Genomic DNA, 19,745 nt, shown 5'->3' with positions numbered 1-19,745 from the left:
GAGGCAATACTTCCCTTCTCGCAAGCACATAGCCTGAGTGTAGCAAAAGCCTTTTAATAACAGAGAGAAACAATGTGGCATTATGTTGGGGAAACACCACCAACAGGATTCATAACACAACCCATGAGCAAAAAAAAAACCCACCCCAGGCAAATTGGGGCATGCCCTTTTCCCTTTGGTTCTTGAGTCCAGCAACCCCAAATCACCCAAAGTCCCAAAAGTCCAATGCCCCAAAATTCTCTGTCCCTGGTCAGGGCAGCCCCAGAGTTCGAAAGTTTATCTGCGGAGCTTTACCTCCCAACCTGGGTGGAAATGGGACGGGGATAAGAGGCACCTTACATGATCTGAAGCTGACCGCCCCATAGCTCCATAGCGGCGCTCCGCTCCGCCAGCCGCCCCACAAACTCCTTCGCTCCGCTGCGCTCCGCTCCGCCAGCCGCCCCACGAACTCCTTCGCTCCGCTGCGCTCCGCTCCGCCAGCCGCCCCACGAACTCCTTCGCTCCGCTGCGCTCCGCTCCACCAGCTGCCCCACGAACTCCTTCGCTCAGCTCCACGACCCACAAGCAGCTCCTGCCATCCACACACTGCTCCGCGTTGAACTGCTTCACCAGCCGTGCCGCAAACTGCTCCACAATATATCTTCAGGCTCCCCCACTACTTAACACAACACTCAGTGATTTCAGCTCTTAGGTGAATTCAGCTTGTAGTAGGGGAGCCCCAGTGCTGGTGCACTGTCAGCCCAAAGTGAGCTCAGCAGCCTATAACTAGACTTCTAATGAAATCAAAATTAGCTCTGATATTCCACAGTGGAGAGAGGAGGAAGTGCAATTAGCATGTAAGGCCCTCACCAAGGGGCCCATGCCACCAAGTATTAATACTTGTCCCCAGCCTCTCTCTATTCACACAGTTTTGGAACCCATGACCCTTGCCTAGCGAGTGCTACTTAGTTGATGGTGAATCCCTCCATCACAACGAAAGGCCACGTACAGTTCCAAGCACAGTTCCCATAATCAGGGTAATAACAATTTATTCTTCCTGCCCCAATAACAGAGACGCTGGGGATCCCACAGCAGCCAAAGTGACCATTTGAGCAGCTATGGTCTCATTCTAGGCGTGGTGGGTGTGCCTATGCAAATGACATCGGCCCCTGAAGTTCTTTTCCACAACTTGCCACACCTCACCACCAGATGTCAGGGTGGAGCTCATCCTGACACTGCTTACATACAAAAAAGACACACAGACAGAAATATTCATTCTATTCAGCACAGCTATTTTCTCAGCCATTTAAAGAAACCATAATCTAACACATACCTAGCTAGATTACTTACTAAGCTCTAAGACTCCATTCCTGTTCTGTCCCCGGCAAAAGCCTCACCCAGACAGACCCAGACCCTTTGTTTTTCTCCCTCCTCCCAGCTTTTGAAAGTATCTTGTCTCCTCATTGGTCATTTTGGTCAGGTGCCAGCGAGGTTACCTTTAGCTTCTTAACCCTTTACAGGTGAGAGGATTTTTCCTCTCGCCAGGAGGGATTTTAAAGGGGTTTACCCTTCCCTTTATATTTATGACACCCCTCTCCAAATCTCAGCTAGGGTGAGACGCTGGCTGGGATTTCATCCTGCAGCTCTAGGAAAAAACAGAGTTAATAAGACACATGCACCTCTAAATATACTACCAAGTACATAAAGACTAACAATATTTTCCACATCTCGAGGATGACTTTAAGCAGTTGATTCTGGGAAACTTCCAAGGGACAGTGCATCAGCCACTTTGTTAGAAGCTTCTGAGATGTGTTGGATATAGAAATCAAAATCTTGGAGAGCTAAACTCCACTGAATTAGTTTTTTTTTTTTTTTTTTTTATTTCCCATGGTGTTATGAAGCCACTGAAGCGCAGCATGGTCGGTTTGCAGGTGGAAACGCCATCCCCAAACATATGGGCGTGGCTTTTCCAGGGTGTAGACAATGGCGTAACATTCTTTTTCAGTGACTGACCAGTTGCTTGCCCTCTCAGAGAGATTTTCGCTGAGAAACACGACAGAATGGAATTCCTGATCAGGTCCTTTCTGCATTAAAACTGCTCCCACACCACGCTCGGACGCATCTGTGGTTACTAGGAACGGGTTTGTCAAAGTTGGGGCCCTTAGCACAGGGTCAGACATGAGTGTGCCTTTAAGCTGGTTAAAGGCCTTCTGACACTCTTCTGTCCACTGAACGGCATTTGGCTGTTTCTTTTTGGTTAGATCTGTCAGTGCGGCGGAGATTTGGCTGTATTGCGGTATTAATCAGGTGTAATAACCGGCCAAGCCTAAGAAGGATTGAACCTGTTTCTTTGACTTTGGGACAGGCCACTTTTGGATAGCATCCACTTTGGCCTGTAGGGGGCTGATAGTTCCTTGACCCACCTGGTGTCCAAGATAAGTCACTCTGTTTAGGCCTATTTGACACTTCTTAGCCTTAACATTTAGTCCTGCCTCCCTTATGCACTCAACGACTTTTTGTAGATGTTCCAGGTGTTCTGCCCAGGAATCCGAAAAGATGGCCACCTCGTCAAGATAGGTAACTGCATATTCTCCTAATCCCGCTACAAGACCATCTACAAGTCTTTGGAAGGTGGCGGGTGCATTCCACAGCCCGAAAGGGAGGAAATTAAATTCATACAGCCCGAGATGTGTGGTGAAGGCTGAACTTTCCTTGGCAGATTCATCTAGCGGTACCTGCCAGTACCCCTTGGTTAAGTCCAAGGTAGAGATGAACTGGGCCCGTCCCAGTTACTCTAATAGTTCACCTGTGCATGGATTGGATACTCGTCTGGGTGAGTTGCAGCATTTAGCTTATGGTAGTCCATGCAAAAACGTATCTCCCCATCTGGTTTGGGAACTAGAACCACTGGAGATGCCCATGCACTTCCAGAGTGGCGGATTACACCCATCTGTAACATATCCTAGATCTCCCATTCTATAACAGTTTCAGCTTGAGGAGACACCCGATAAGGTTGGACTTTAATTTGGTGAGCATTACCTGTGTCAATGGAGAGGTATGCTCATTCAGTCAGTCCTGGTGTGGCTGAGAAAGTCAGCATGTAGCTAGTGCACAGCTCCTTGATCTGCTGTTACTGCATACGCCCAAGGGTCATGGAGAGGTTCACCTCTTCCATACCACCAGCACTTTTCCCTTCATAGTAGACACCTTGAGGCCACTCAGCGTCGTCTCCTCCCTGGGCTGTAAACTGACAAACCTTTAATTCTCTCTAATAAAAGGGCTTTAGAGAATTAATATGGTCCACCTTAGGCTTTCGGTTGGAGGTGGGGAATGCTACGAGATAATTAACAGCTGCCAGGCGCTCCTGGACCGTGAATGGCCCTTCCCATGATGCTTCCATTTTATGGGCCTGGAGCGCCTTTAAGACCATGACCTGGTCCCCTACTTTGAAGGAACGATCTCTGGCATTTTTATCATAACATTCCTCTTTTTGAGCATCCTGTAAGTTTTCTTTAGCAAGGGCTAAAGAGGTTCGGAGGGTGTTTTGTAGGTTGGTTACAAAGTCCAGAAGGTTAGTTCCTGGAGAAGGTGTAAATCCCTCCCATTGCTGCTTCACCAACTGTAATGGCCCCTTAACCTCACGGCCATATACAAGTTCAAAAGGGGAAAACCCTGAACTGGGGTGTGGTACAGCTCTGTAGCCAAAGAGCAACTGCTGCAACACTAGGCCCCAATCATTGGAGTGCTCATTTACGAATTTACGTATCATGGCCCCCAAATTTCAATTAAACTTCTCCACCATGCCATTTGTTTGATGGTGGTAAGGAGTGGTGACCAAGTGATTTACCCCATGAGCTTCCCAAAGGTTTTCCATAGTTCCTGCCAGGAAATTAGTCCCTGCATCTGTGAGGATGTCGGAGGGCCAACCTACCCTGGCAAAAATGTCTGCTAGTGCCTGGCACTTTTAGCCCTGGTGTTGCTTAGAGCTACTGCTTCCGGCCATCGGGTGGCAAAATCCATGAAAGTCAGTATGGACTGCTTTCCTCTGGGGGTCTTTTTTGGAAAAGGACTCAGAATATCCACAGCTACTGGCTGAAATGGAACTTCAATGATGGGGAGTGGGTGGAGAGGGGCTTTGACCTGGTCTTGGGGTTTTCCCACTCTTTGGCATACTTCATAAGACTGGACATAGGTAGAAACATCCTTGCCCATTCCCTCCCAGTGGAATGACCCCCCAAACGGTCTTTGGTCATGTTCACCCCAACATGGCCACTAGGATGATCGTGGGCTAAGCTCAAGAGCTTGGCCCGGTATTTAGTTGGAACTACCAACTGTCTCTGAGAATGCCAGTCTTCCTGGTGTCCACCAGAAAGAGTTTTCTTGCATAAAAATCCTTTTTCTACAACAAACCTGGATCGATTAGAAGAGCTGAGAGATGGTGGATTGCTCCATGCCACCATCCAAGCTCTCTGGAGGGCTTTCATCTGCTTCCTGTTTAGTCTGGAACTGTTCCCTTGATGCTGGAGACATCAGTTCCTCATTATTTTGTGGACTTATGCTTGGTCCCTCTGGAAGCGATGTAGGCAGTAGGGCTGTTTCCGTTGACTGTGAACCGCTCTCCGCTGGGATGCTCTCTTGGGGTTCAGGCTCCGGCTGAGCCTTTTGTGTAGGGTTATGGGCTGCTGCCGGTTCAGGTTTGGTGGGGCCCTCTGGTGTTGAGGTTGCAAGTACTGGATTCAGGGCTGGCAATGGGTCTGGTGCTGGCTGTTCCGCTGGTTGTGGGACTGGTTCCGTCCGGGTCTCTGGGACTGAATCCAGTACAGGATACGGACCCTGGACTTCAGGAAAGCAGACTTCGACTCCCTCAGGGAAGGGATGGCCAGGATCCCCTGGGGGACTAACTTGAAGGGGAAAGGAGTCCAGGAGAGCTGGCTGTATTTCAAGGAATCCCTGTTGAGGTTACAGGGACAAACCATCCCAATGAGTCAAAAGAATAGTAAATATGGCAGACGACCAGCTTGGCTTAATGGTGAAATCCTAGCAGATCTTAAACATAAAAAAGAAGCTTACAAGAAGTGGAAGGTTGGACATATGACCAGGGAAGAGTATAAAAATATTGCTCGGGCATGTAGGAATGAAATCAGGAGGGCCAAATTGCACCTGGAGCTGCAGCTAGCGAGAGATGTCAAGAGTAACAAGAAGGGTTTTTTCAGGTATGTTGGCAACAAGAAGAAAGCCAAGGAAAGTGTGGGCCCCTTACTGAATGAGGGAGGCAACCTAGTGACAGAGGATGTGGAAAAAGCTAATGTACTCAATGCTTTTTTTGCCTCTGTTTTCACTAACAAGGTCAGCTCCCAGACTGCTGCGCTGGGCATCACAAAATGGGGAAGAGATGGCCAGCCCTGTGTGGAGATAGAGGTGGTTAGGGACTATTTAGAAAAGCTGGACGTGCCCAAGTCCATGGGGCCGGACGAGTTGCATCCGAGAGTGCTGAAGGAATTGGCGGCTGTGATTGCAGAGCCATTGGCCATTATCTTTGAAAACTCGTGGCGAACCGGGGAAGTCCCGGATGACTGGAAAAAGGCTAATGTAGTGCCAATCTTTAAAAAAGGGGAGAAGGAGGATCCTGGGAACTACAGACCAGTCAGCCTCACCTCAGTCCCTGGAAAAATCATGGAGCAGGTCCTCAAAGAATCAATCCTGAAGCACTTGCATGAGAGGAAAGTGATCAGGAACAGCCAGCATGGATTCACCAAGGGAAGGTCATGCCTGACTAATCTAATCGCCTTTTATGATGAGATTACTGGTTCTGTGGATGAAGGGAAAGCAGTGGATGTATTGTTTCTTGACTTTAGCAAAGCTTTTGACACGGTCTCCCACAGTATTCTTATCAGCAAGTTAAGAAAGTATGGGCTGGATGAATGCACTATAAGGTGGGTAGAAAGCTGGCTAGATTGTCGGGCTCAACGGGTAGTGATCAATGGCTCCATGTCTAGTTGGCAGCCGGTATCAAGTGGAGTGCCCCAGGGGTCGGTCCTGGGGCCGGTTTTGTTCAATATCTTCATAAATGATCTGGAGGATGGTGTGGATTGCACTCTCAGCAAATTTGCGGATGATACTAAACTGGGAGGAGTGGTAGATACGCTGGAGGGGAGGGATAGGATACAGAAGGACCTAGACAAATTGGAGGATTGGGCCAAAAGAAATCTGATGAGGTTCAATAAGGATAAGTGCAGGGTCCTGCACTTAGGACGGAAGAATCCAATGCACCGCTACAGACTAGGGACCGAATGGCTAGGCAGCAGTTCTGCGGAAAAGGACCTAGGGCTGACAGTGGACGAGAAGCTGGATATGAGTCAGCAGTGTGCCCTTGTTGCCAAGAAGGCCAATGGCATTTTGGGATGTATAAGTAGGGGCATAGCGAGCAGATCGAGGGACGTGATCGTCCCCCTCTATTCGACATTGGTGAGGCCTCATGTGGAGTACTGTGTCCAGTTTTGGGCCCCACACTACAAGAAGGATGTGGATAAATTGGAGAGAGTCCAGCGAAGGGCAACAAAAATGATTAGGGGTCTGGAACACATGACTTTTGAGGAGAGGCTGAGGGAGCTGGGATTGTTTAGCCTGCAGAAGAGAAGAATGAGGGGGGATTTGATAGCTGCTTTCAACTACCTGAAAGGGGGTTCCAAAGAGGATGGTTCTAGACTGTTCTCAATGGTAGTAGATGACAGAACGAGGAGTAATGGTCTCAAGTTGCAGTGGGGGAGGTTTAGATTGGATATTAGGAAAAACTTTTTCACTAAGAGGGTGGTGAAACACTGGAATGCGTTACCTAGGGAGGTGGTGGAATCTCCTTCCTTAGAGGTTTTTAAGGTCAGGCTTGACAAAGCCCTGGCTGGGATGATTTAACTGGGAATTGGTCCTGCTTCGAGCAGGGGGTTGGACTAGATGACCTTCAGGGGTCCCTTCCAACCCTGATATTCTATGATTCTATGATTCTATACTGCTGTTGCAGACATTGGCCTGGAGTCCGGGTCCATCTCCTCTGACAGGGTCCTGATAGAAGTTTCCGGAACAGAGCTAGGCCTCCTGGCTTGTTCAGCCTGACTGCGGGTGACCATTCCCACCCTCTTGGCCCGCTTCACATGATTGGCCAAGTCTTGCCCCAACAGCATGGGAATGGGATAATCATCATAGACTGCAAAAGTCCACGTTCCTGACCAGCCCTGGTACTGGACAGGCAACTTGGCTGTAGGCAAATTGAAAGAGTTGGACTTGAAGGGTTAAATCGTCACTTGGATCTCTGGGTTGATTAAATTGGGGTCCACTAAGGAAGCATGGATAGCTGACACTTATGCTCCAGTGTCCCTCCACATGGTGACCTTCTTCCCACCCACACTCACAGTTTCCCTCCGCTCCAAGGGTATCTGGGAGGTATCTGGGCCTGCGGATCTCTGGTGTGATTCTGGTGCAATGAACTGTAATCTTTTGGGGATGTAGCTGGGGCCTTGGGCGGCCTCCGGGAATAGGGTGTGGTCTGGGGTTGTCGCTTCTGGACTCCGCTCCAACTGCAACCAGTTTTCTTCTTCTCTGCCACCTCTACCCATCTGGCTCCAATCTCTCCTGCCTCGATTACAGTTTTGGGCTTCCCATCTAGGATGTATCTTTCTATTTCCTCAGGAACACCCTCTAAGAATTGTTCCATTTGCATTAGGAAGGGCAAATTTAATGGAGATTCAACACTGGCTCCTGATATCCAGGCATCCCAATGTTTCCCAGTGTGGTAGGCATGTCGGGTAAATGACACATCTGGTTTCTACCTTAGGGCTCTGAATCTCTGACAAGAATGCTCAGGTGTTATCCCCATTCTGACTCTCACCTTGGATTTAAACAGTTCATACTTGTTCATCTGTTCTTTAGGCATTTCAGCTGCCACCTCAGCTAAGGGTCCACTGAGCTGCGGCCTCAGCTCTACCATGTATTGGTCAGTCGAGATGCTGTACCCAAGGCAGGCCCTTTCCAAGTTTTCCAAGAAGGCCTCAGTATCCTCGCCTGCCTTGTAGGTGGGGAACTTTCTGGGATGGGAAGTGGTACCTGGAGAAGGATTGCTAGGGTTTGTTGGTATATTCTGCTGAGCCTTTATCTTCTCCATCTCCTCCACATGCTTCCTCTCTTTTTCCTTCTCCTCCACTTCTTTGGCCCTTGCCTCCATTTCTTTGGCCCTTGCCTCCATCTCCCTCCTGTGGGCAGCCTCCTGTACCTCCTTCTCCAGCCACACGAGTTCTATCTGTCTTTCATGTTCCTTTTGTTTTTCATCAGCCTGAAATCTGGCTAATTCCAGCTTTTGTTGAGCCATGCAGTCTGTCATCCTAACCTCTCTGTTTTTAACTAGCTTTAAGCCCAAGGTTTAGAAATAAAACAAACAAAACTTGACTTGTAAAATTTTGCTGTGCTGGAATAGCATACCTATTCTCTGATAGTGATTGTCAGCCCAAAGAAAATTCCAGAAAAAACCCCACAAAAGACCCAAAACTAACACTTTTGTCTTCAGGCAAATAGGTAGAAATCCCCTCTAGTTGCTCTTAGGTCTGTGAAGACTTGTGAATTTCCCTGCAGGAGGGTAACGACTCTGCCTTTAGGAAGAGAAACTGCAGCTCCCAAAGACAATTCCCTTTTGTCTCTGCTCTGGCCCCATAGCAAAGCAAAAAAAAAAAAAAAAAACTTCCAGCTATTGCCAGTTGAAGACCTGCTTTCTAGCAGCACAAAGGATTTTAAAAATTTCCATTTAATATCTGTTTTTCTGGTTCAGAAAATCTCAAATTGATCTCAAAATGATTTCAAGTTAATCCCACCGCTCTGCCACCACATCAAGGATCCTTCCCCACTCTGAGCTCTAGGGTACAGATGTGGGGACCTGCATGAAAGCCTCCTAAGCTTACTTTTATCAACTTAGGTTAAAACTTCCCCAACGTACAAACTATTTTACCCTTAGACTTCCACTGCCACCACCAAACTTTATCTGTGTTCCTGAGAAAATGTAGTTTGGACACGTCTTTTCCCCCAAAAATCCTCTCAAACCATGCACCCCACTTCCTGGGGAAAGTTTGGTAAAAATCCTCACCAATTTGCATAGGTGACCACAGACCCAAACCCTTGGATCTTAGAACAATGAAAAAAAAATCAGTTTCCTTACAAGAAAACTTTTAATAGAAGTAAAAAAGAATATCTCTGTAAAATCAGGATGGTAAATACCTTACAGGGTAATTAGAATAAAAACATAGAGAATTCCTCTAGGCAAAACCTTAAGTTACAAAAAAGACACACAGACAGGAATATTCATTCTATTCAACACAGCTATTTTCTCAGCCATTTAAAGAAATTACAATCTAACACATACCTAGATAGATTACTTACTAAAAGTTCTAAGACTCCATTCCTGTTCTGTCCCCGGCAAAAGCCTCACCCAGACAGACCCAGACCCTTTGTTTTTCTCCCTCCTCCCAGCTTTTGAAAGTGTCTTGTCTCCTCATTGCTCACTTTGGTCAGGTGCCAGCAAGGTTACCTTTAGCTTCTTAACCCTTTACAGGTGAGAGGATTTTTCCTCTGTCCAGGAGGGATTTTAAAGGGGTTTACCCTTCCCTTTATATTTATGACACAGGGGGATTGAACTCTCCCATGAGAACAAGGGCCTGTGATCTGGAAACTTCTGTTAGTTTTCTGAAGAAAGCCTCGTCTACCTCATCCTCCTGGTCTGGGGGTCTATAGCAGACTCCCACCACAACATCACCATTGTTGCTCTCACCTCTAAATTTACCCCAAAGACTCTCAACAGGATTTTCCCCAGTTCAGAGCAACTGGAGCTCTGAGCAATAGTACTGCTCTCTTAAATACAGTGCAACTCCTCCACCTTTTCTCCCCTGCCTGTCCTTCCAGAAAAGTTTATACCCATCCATGACAGTGCTCCAGTCATGTGAGCTACCCCACCAAGTCTCTGTTATTCCAGTTACAGCATAGTTCCTTGACTCTGCCAGGACTTCTAATTCTTCCTGCTTGTTTCCCAGGCTTCTTGAATTTCTATACAGGCACCTAAGATAACTAACCGATTCCACTACTTTCACAGTAGGAATCAGGAGACCACTCCTGTTGCACCCTACTCATTGCGTTTCCTCCCAGTATCCCACTTCCCCGCATACCACAGGGCTTAGGTCACCGTCCCCCAGCGAACCTAGTTTAAAGCCCTCCTCACTAGGTTAGCAAGCCTGCCTGTGAAGATGCTCTTCCCTCTCTTGGTTAGGTGGATCCCATCTCTTCATAGCAACTCTTCTTCCTGGAACAACATCCTGTGGTCGAAGAATCCAAAGCCACGTAGCCTGCAGTGACCCACTCAAGGTCATTCTTGGCAGTACATTGACACCCACGTGGAGAAGTACGAAGGGTTAGCGGTCCCAGGGCTTGATCAGTCTCAGTAGACGCTCTGTCACATCCTGAATTCTAGCCTCAGGCAAACAGCACAGTTCTTGAGTCTCCCCGTCTGGACTGCAGATGGAAAACTCTGTCCCCCTTAGAAGGTTGTCCCCAAAACCCACCACTCATCTCCTCCTCGTGGAACCCCCATCCCTATGACAATGTATCCCATGCCTTCTGGTTGATGGGGTTTCCTTCTGATCCCTTCCTTCAGATGGCTCTTCCAAATTATTCTCCGCCATAGTACATGTGCAGAGAGCCTGAAAATGGTTTTTTACCTCTATCTACACTGGGGTGGATGGGTTCTCCTCTTTCTTCTTCTGGAGGTAACATACTGACTGTTTTCTTACCCATTCTGCACTGCACTCTCCGATTCTCGAGCAGGGAGCTGGAGACTGTCCTAGAGAAGATGTGGAGGCACAGAGATTGTGGGTGGAGGACCTAGCTACCAGTGCATCACTGAGATCTGTGTCTCACTTTGGGTATCCCTGGATCCTGAGTCCCCCTTGTCAATCCTCAGGGAGATGGAAAGAGACTTCCCGTCCCGGAACAATCTGAAGGAAATTTCCATGTAAGGAGCCTTGTGGAAACTCCCTTCACTTCCCTGGCCTGTACCCTCAGTTTGTAATGTAGGACAGGGGACTGCTGAGGAGAAATAAGGCCCTATATTATTATTATTATTTTATTATTTTATTATTGTTTTATATTATGTTATTTCAGCAAGATCACAGCTGAGATAGCATCATCCTTACCACTTGGCTGCACCCAACGTAGCCATGTGACTAATCGGAATCATATAAACAGTGATGACATTTCTAGATACGAGGAATAGAGCCTGCAGCAGGGCTGGCACTGCAGTCCAGTTGTGTAGCATCCCCTGTGATTTGGCCTCCTGCCGTTTGCCATTGGCCATGACGGGAGTTAAAGCTGGTGTACAGTAAGTCAAGCAGCTGAGGCTCCCTGTTGGCCAAGTGGCCCCCAGGGGAAGGTGCCGGCAGGCTTCATAAAGGGAGCTGCCTCCCGATGTGAACAGATACTGCCTGCAGCCTGTGCAGCCTTGCCAATGACTCCTTGTCATTTAGGGTGAAGACCTCTAGTGTCAGCGGCTCCTCCTCTAGCAGGAATTAGGTACGTTGGCAGGTTTTACAGTCTTTAACATGCAAAGCGAACGGGAAAGGCTGGAAGCTGTTTCCATTGGCAGGTGTTCTGTGCAGCAGCAGAGGACTCAGCTGGGCTGTTAGGGGTCACTCAGTGACGGGGCTGGAGGGCAGGCAGCGCTAGGTAGCTTGGCAACTCCTCCCCCACATCTGCCCATGCTGGGTGATGTTTTGTTCAAGCTACACAGAAATCTGACATTCAAAGTGAGCTCGGACTGTTAAAATCCTGATGCTCCAAGTACAGATTTTTCAAGGGGTCATGTTTCTAGAGGTGCCGTGTGCTCTGGGCTATAACGGGGTTCAAAAAAGAACTCGATAAGTTCATGGAGGACAGGTCCATCAATGGCTATTAGCAGGTTGGGCAGCGATGGTGTCCCTGGTCTCTGTTTGCCAGAATCTGGGAATGAGTGACAGAGGATGGATCTCTTGGTGATTCCCTGTTCTGGTCATTCGCTCTGGGGCACCTGGCATTGGCCACTGTCAGAAGACGGGACACTGGGCTAGATGGACCTTTGGTCTGACCCAGTATGGCTGTTCCTATTTTTATGTTCTTATGGGCCCAATCCTGCCAGTGTTTGAGCGAGATGAGACCCCATGGAATATCAGTGACTAGTTTACAAATCGCCTCAGGTATATTTGCTGCTGGAAATTTATTCAGCAAATGCATTTTCAAAGGCTTTATTCTCTGGCTCGATTGTGAATGCAGGAATTGAGAGCTGCGTTGCTCTATAGTAAGAGGTCTAATATGGCATATTTCTTTTTCCTGACTGGCTGAGGGCTCCAACGTTTCTGCCCTATACCCCTCAGAGCTGCAGGGATACTGGCATCTCTCCCCCCTCTCTGGTCTCTGAGTGCCAGACATCAGACCTTGTAGTTTTCCCTCTCCTGGGCTGGAATCCCGTGATCCTCCCACTCTCAGGCTGGGCTCTGGGCTACCACACACTGCGGGTCCAGTGGGCTGGCCCTCCAGGTCTGAGTGTGTTCGGCACCTTTGGCTCTTCCCTCTGGGAGTCTGTGACCAGTGGTGAGAGGAGTGACCAGCCAGCCTTCTTGACCCAAAAGACTGTTTGATCTGAAGAGAAGGAAGAAAGTGTAACATGGGAGAATAAGAGGTTTTTTCAAACGACAGTCTGTACATGTCTCTGAGTCCAAGCCCTCCCACTCTGTTGAGGACCCAGGCAGGCTGAGAGCCTTTAGACTTCCCCAGCCGTGTCTGTGCCTGTCAGCCTGAAGAGCTTCTGAGCAACAGCTGCCCCACCTCTGGACAGACTCCCAGTGCTGGCAAAACACATTGTGTAACGTGGCTGGAGCCTGGAAATAGGCTCTTCCCAGCTTGTAGCTCCTGTGTTGTCTCTCAACCTTCCTGAAGTGCTCACTGAGCGATGGCTTTTCTTGAGCTGTTGCTTCTCTTCCTGCTTCTTTTTTAGCAGCCTGCTGCTAAACTAAGATGAGCCAGACGAGTTTCTCCTAATATAGGTGGAGCACAAACATCCCAATACAGCTCTACAGCAAACATCCCCAGAACTGGGTTTAACCCACATATTCATTATGGCAGCTCAGCTCCATAGATGTCACAGTGCCGTTCCCAGTGCTCTGCATTTTATGAATACAGGACACAGGCAACCAGAGAGCAATAGGCTACTTTCCTCTGGGAAATGAGGTTCCATTTCCCTGAATACTCATGCACTTGACTTTGAAATCCACGTCCAGCAAGCTCTCACCATGGCTGAATCACAGGTGCTGGGGTTACCTTCTGCTAGTGAGTGAGAGCTCAAGGAATGAATATTTTCTTTAGCAATCCCAATGCTTGTTCCCACTCCGGAGACGGGCTACAGACTGACAGAATAGAAGCTGAGGATACCCAGTCAGCTATTAACCCAGGGACAGAGGAGCGACTAGACTTTTGTTTGCTGACAAGGGACTGAATGAGGGCCGAGATGCTGTCATCTTTTCAGGTTTGAAGAAATCCAGATGAGATAAAGTAGGTTTTAAGTCCCACTCTAACCTGAGAAATCATCTCTGAAAGCAAATCAGAGGGGAAAGAATGGATTGGCAGAAGTGGACTAAAGTACAGATATGCAAATTTAATGCCAAAACTTTTAATCATAATACAAATATTACAAACCGAAGTTTCATAACATGCATGTCTAGCCAAAGCTAGCAGTAGAGCTGTTGGAATCGCAATAGGAAGGAGCACGGTTAACAGTTGTGGAAGAAATTATCTGATAAGGTTTTTTGATGTCCCATTGCAGCATAATTCTATGTGTTAAGAAGGATGGGAAAGGGTCATCTTAGTGGGTGTCCAACTGACAATATGGCAGCAAAAGAATATCTGAAGGCCCCTGATTATCCAGATAGTTCCACTTAAATTTCCCCTAACTGCAATAAGTCTGTTATAACCCATGGCCTACTGTTAACCGCACTTGGACTGTGATTTACCCTCAAAACTTGCTTAAACTGGAAAAACAGAGTGGTTAATTTTCCATGACACAGTTAATGGCCTTTGTTTTAGAAACTATTTCAGAAGTACTCCACATCCTGGTTGCAATTGGTTTGTGCTATTAATTGTTTTGTTCAATGAACCATTGTATGATACTGTCTCCTAGTAACTCACAAGAAGCTGTGTCTTACACATACATTCAGGGTCCTGCATTCATTCTCTCTGCAAGACTTGTGCAAGGCTTTCCAAACAGCCCTGAGAGTACAGAACTGTTGGCCTGTGTTTCTGCAAAGAGCAAAGCCGATGTGCAGCAAAGGGGAGTGTAATAGAGGTTGTCTATAATTTACGCCCATCAGCTGTTACGCACTCATGGCTGAAGTAACTTGCACACTCAGCTGGATATCAGTGCACAACTAGTGTTTCCATTATTCACCCATTTGTGAAGCCAACCCTTCCCCCTAGCTGAAGTAACTGTCAGTCTTATCTTTTAACTTGCCTGAAATCCACAGATCCTTGCACGGGGAGATGATGCAGTTCCTGTGAGGATGAAGAGAAACTTGTTGGATGATTGAATTCTCTGGAATCAGTCAATGCTGACCAGGCAAAGCACTTCAATTTCTCTTGGAGGGATTCTTGAGAGTCAGGGTGTATCACCAAGAGCATTTGGTAAGGGAGAGTTAACACAGTTCGGTTCTGATCATATTTACACATTTATATCTGGAGTGATGCAGTTGAAGTCACAGTTACTGAATTCAGAACCTGTCCCTGCAAATTGATCCCATGTGTTACAAAGAGGCAGTGGCAGAATTTTGACTCTGAGGAGTTGTCATAAACATACTGCTGAGGGTAACGTAGAATTCCTCCTTACCTGTAAGGGGTTAAGAAGCTCAAATAGCCTGGTTGGCACCTGAGCAAAAGGACCAATAAGGAAAGAAGATATTTTCAAATTGGGGTGGGGCGGGGGGTAAGAAATCTTTGTTTGTGCTCTGTGTTGTGTGTTCTCTGGGGAAGCGGAGAAGCATCTGGTCAGAAAACTGCTTCTCCTAAAATCATCTTAAAATGAGTCTCAGTATTGCAAAAAGAGTAAGTAAATAAGGCAAGGCGTGTTAGGTTATCTTTTGTTTTTAGCTTGTGAATTTTCCCTATGCTTAGAGGGAGATTTATCCCTGTTTTTTGTAACTTTGAAGTTTTGCCTAGAGGGGAATCCTCTGTGTTTTGAATCTGATTACCCTGTAAAGTTACCTTCCATCCTGATTTTACAGAGGTGCTTCTTTTACTTCTTTGTTTCTTTATAATAAAGTTCTGTTTTTGAAGAATCTGGTTTACCTATTTGGTTAGTAGATTATTCTCAAGGCTCCCGAGGAAAGGGGGTGACGGGACTTGGGGGGATATTTTAAGGAAACAGGAACTCCAAGTGGTACTTTTCCTGAATCTTTCTCTAACTCACTTGGTGGTGGCAGGAGTACCCATCCAAGGACAAGGAAGGATTTGTGCCTTGGGGACGTGTTTAACCCAAGCTGGTAGAAATAAGCTTCGGGGGTGCTTCATGAGAGTCCCCACATCTGTACCCTAGAGTTCAGAGTAGGGAGGGAACCTTGACAGGAGTGAAGAAAGTGAAAAAGAATGTATATAATGAGGCAATGAAACACATTTACAAATAGCTTCAATGGAGGACAGATAATACAACGACTACTTTCACAATGCACTTGCCATGTGTTTATGCACGTGTAATGACACAATGGGCCACACTCAGAAGTGAAGGGCCAGAAAGGGTGTCTGTGTGAAAGTTACAACTGAAAATCACAGTTATCAAATAGGCTGCGGAACTCCCAGCCACAAGATATCATTGGGGATCAGAGCATACCAGGATTCAAAGAGGGAATGGATGCTTCTAGGGGTAATTGTAAAAAAAAATTCATTAGTGAGCAATTTAAAAAAAAAAGGCTTGGAAGTGCTCTAGACCCTCCTGATTTACACCACAACATATGTCTAACTAATGGGTGCCAGGAGGAAACTTTCCTTGGGCACTGGTTATCTCATAGCTCCCTATTGCAGGGTTTCTTCCACCTGCCCCTGAAGCTTCTGGAACTGGCCACTGGATAGTGCACTAGATGGACTGCAGGTCTGATCCAGTCTGCCAGTGCCTATCTTCCTATTAATGGTGTAAATCTAAGAGTATGTTTTTGCTGATCTTTCTTGAACTTCTGGGAGTCTCTAGACTTGCACTCAGAGCAGAAAGATGTCTAGTTAAATTTCAGCTAGTCTCCTGTTCTTTTTCCTTTCAGGAAGGAACACTGAAAACTCCTTGAACCTGCCCAGTCCATTATGTCAGCTGTCAATGATACCAAATTCCAATTTACAATTTTCCTTCTCACCGGGATACCTGGAAAGGAAGACGTCTATCTCTGGATCTCAATCCCCTTCTGCTTAATGTATGTTATTTCAATAGTAGGAAATTCAGTCATTCTGTTCATTATAAAAACAGATCCAAGCCTTCATGAGCCCATGTACATTTTTCTTTCCATGTTGGCTGTCACAGACCTTGGCTTATCAATGTCTACCATACCGACGATACTGGGCATATTCTTGTTCAACTCTAGGGAGATCAGCCTTGATGCCTGTTTTGCCCAGCTGTTCTTCATCCACTTGCTTCAAAGTATGGAATCCTCCTTCCTCTTGTTGATGGCCCTTGACCGCTTTATTGCAATCTGTAACCCACTGAGATATGCCTCCATCTTAACTCCATGGAGGTTATCCAAAATGGGACTGCTGTGTGTGCTAAGAGGGGTGGTAGTAGTTCTACCGTTCCCCTGTCTGCTGAAACGGTTCCAATACTGTCGAACTAATATTCTCTCCCATTCCTACTGCACACATCAGGAGGTCATGAACCTGGCTTGTTCGGATATCACAGTGAATAATATCTATGGCTTGTCTACTCTAGTCTTAACCTTTGGGTTGGACTTGTTGCTCATCTTCCTCTCTTATGTGATGATCTTCAAAACAGTGCTGAACGTCGTGTCCCATGTGGAGTGTCTCAGGACCTTGAACACCTGCGTTTCCCACCTCTGTGCCATCCTGCTCTTCTACCTACCAGAGATCAGCTTGTCTGTGATACACAGATTTGGGAATAGCTCCTCTCAGTTGCTTCAGTTTGTCCTGGGCTACTTCTATCTGCTGGTCCCACCCCTAATGAACCCCATTGTGTACAGTGTGAAAAGCAAACAACTTCGTGCAAGGATAATCAGGGTGTTCATCAACTGAAGGGTCAGTTTCTCACTCTGCTCCCATACTAGTAACCTGGGAGTCAAAAAACACAGGCCACAGCCATCTATTCCATTTTGGACCCTTACATCTGAGACAAGTAGACACAAATCTGACATCAGGAATCATAACATTCAACAACTGGAAGGAGAACACTTCAACCTCTCTGGCCACTCAGTAAAAGATTTAAGGGTGTCTATTTTGCAACAGAAAAGCTTGAAAAACAGACTCCAATGAGAAACTGCTGAGCTTGAATTAATGTGCAAACTAGATACCATGAACTTGAGTTTGAATAGAGACTGGAAGTGGCTGGGTCATTACACACATTGAATCAATTTCCTTAACTTAAGTATCCTCACATCTTCTTCTCAACTGTCGAAATAGGCCATCTTGATTATCACTGCAAAAGTTTTTTTCTCCTGCTGATAATAGCTCATCTTAACTAATTAGCCTCTCACAGTTTATATGGTGATTTCCAACTTATCTATCTATCTATCTATCTATCTATCTATCTATCTATATCTTACTATATGTTCCATTCTATGCATCCGATGAAATGGGCTGTAGCCCACGAAAGCTTATGCTCTCATAAATTTGTTAGTCTCTAAGATGCCACAAGTACTCCTGTTCTTTTTATCTGAGAAGACAGGAGCTACTGATCTCCACTTTGTAGAGAGAGGTCCAGATGGGGTCTAAGGCCAGAGCAAGGGGAGAAGGATTGGTGAGGGAGGAGATGGGCCATGACAAAAGCTGCAGGGCTGTTCTGTTGTCACAGTCCTGGACCCTATCTCAGCGCTCTGGGTGCTGCGTGATTCATGGGGCTGCACCAGCTGTGGACAGGGGCTACTACTTGGGCAGAGACACCAACCCTTCCCCGACGCCTTCAGCCAGATTCTTGTGTCTGAGTGGTGTCAGAGACCTGATTAACACAGGAGCCCCAGGAGAACCCATTCAGGCATCCCCTCCTCCACTGGAATGCGTTGCCTAGGGAGGTGGTGGAATCTCCTTCCTTAGAAGTTTTTAAGGTCAGGCTTGACAAAGCCTTGGCTGGGATGATTTAATTGGGGATTGGTCCTGCTTTTGAGCAGGGGGTTGGACTTGATGACCTCCTGAGGTCCCTTCCAGCCCTGATATTCTATGATTCTATGATTCTATACTGATGGCTGTGCACACTGCACACCCGCTGAGCACCCTTCCCACAGAGGCAGAGCAGAACTATTTGTGTGAGTGAGGGTCTGACACACACGAGTCCTGCCAAGAGACTCAGGCCCAGATTCCCTCCCCTTTACCCAATTTGTGCTCCCCCATCTGCTTGGAAAGTGGTGGAAATGCACCTCAACTCCCCCAGAGAGGCACGGCTTGCTCCTATCGCAGCCTAGCTCATGCAGTTTAGGGTGACCACCTAGTCAAAAGGTAAAAGCAAGACACATGAAGGAGTCCTGCCTCCCTGTGACCCTGCCCCTACCCTTCTTCTCCCCCCTGAGGCTCCACCCGCTCCTCCTCCTCTTCCCCAAGGCCTTTGCTCCATCTTTCCCCCCACAAGGCTTCATGCTCTGCTCCTCCTCTTCTCCTTGAGGGCCCGCCTCCTCGTCTTCCTGACAGTTAGAGCTAGGCTGTGTTAAGAGCCACCCAGGGATCCTGGCCCTCCGTGGGGAACCATGGACCCCCTATCTGCCCTTGGCATTGGGGGGAAAGAGGAAGAGCAGGAGCAGGGGCCCGAGAACAGCCCCCATCCCATGACCCTGTCTCCCCACAGGTAGCAAAATGGAGTTTAGTGTCATGTGGTCTGATCACATGCCTTTGCATTCCCTGCTGAGTCATAGCTTCCATTATCCATAGGCTTTCTGGAGAAGTCTCAGGAAGGCTTTTCTCAGGTAGGGGATAAGCTTTTCCTGGGGTCTATTATTTTCCCTAATGTGCCAACAACCAGAATAGGACCTTCATAACCAGCTGTCTAGGCTGTAATTATTTTCCCGATTGGGTGTCAGCCGGGTGTAGCTACACAGATAAATAGTCAATATTCATAATTTCAGATGCAAAAATAAAAATGCGTACATGTGGGATCATCATATTCTGCCAATCAGAGCTTTTCCATAGACACCTCACAGGACCCGTTTGGTACAGGATGCGTTATAACTATGTCATAATCACATCACAATGATGACAATGGGGGAAGTGTCACAGAAGCCTCCTCAGCTCCCCTGGAACCTTCATGGCACATGTAAAAAGCTCAAGTTCTTCAAGAAGAGACAACTGCGTGGTGGCAGACGGGGCGGGGGAGGGTACTGGGTGGCAGTCACGGGGGTGAGGGAGGCTCAGGCTTGTCCAGGAGCGGGGGCTCTTCGAAGCCATTACCACCCAGCGGAGGTCAGCCCAGCCCTCAGGCTGCTCTAAACTCCAGTGAGGCAGGGGGAGAACAGGCCAGCGAATCAAACCTCTCTAAC

General features: G+C 47.3%; 1 protein-coding gene across 1 annotated transcript; it reads left to right on the top strand.

Moving 5' to 3' along the window:
• Nucleotides 1-16,365: 16,365 nt before the first annotated feature.
• Nucleotides 16,366-17,301, top strand: LOC144279342 (olfactory receptor 51G2-like). The gene has a single exon (XM_077840807.1). The coding sequence runs from the start codon at nucleotides 16,366-16,368 to the stop codon at nucleotides 17,299-17,301; it is 936 nt and encodes a 311-aa protein (XP_077696933.1).
• Nucleotides 17,302-19,745: the final 2,444 nt, after the last annotated feature.

Source organism: Eretmochelys imbricata, chromosome 1 (assembly GCF_965152235.1).
Source record: "Eretmochelys imbricata isolate rEreImb1 chromosome 1, rEreImb1.hap1, whole genome shotgun sequence".
In the NCBI taxonomy this organism is placed as follows: Eukaryota; Metazoa; Chordata; order Testudines; family Cheloniidae; genus Eretmochelys; species Eretmochelys imbricata.
The sequence above is the reverse complement of the archived record's forward strand: the minus strand, read 5'-3'. Positions and strand labels throughout refer to the sequence as shown.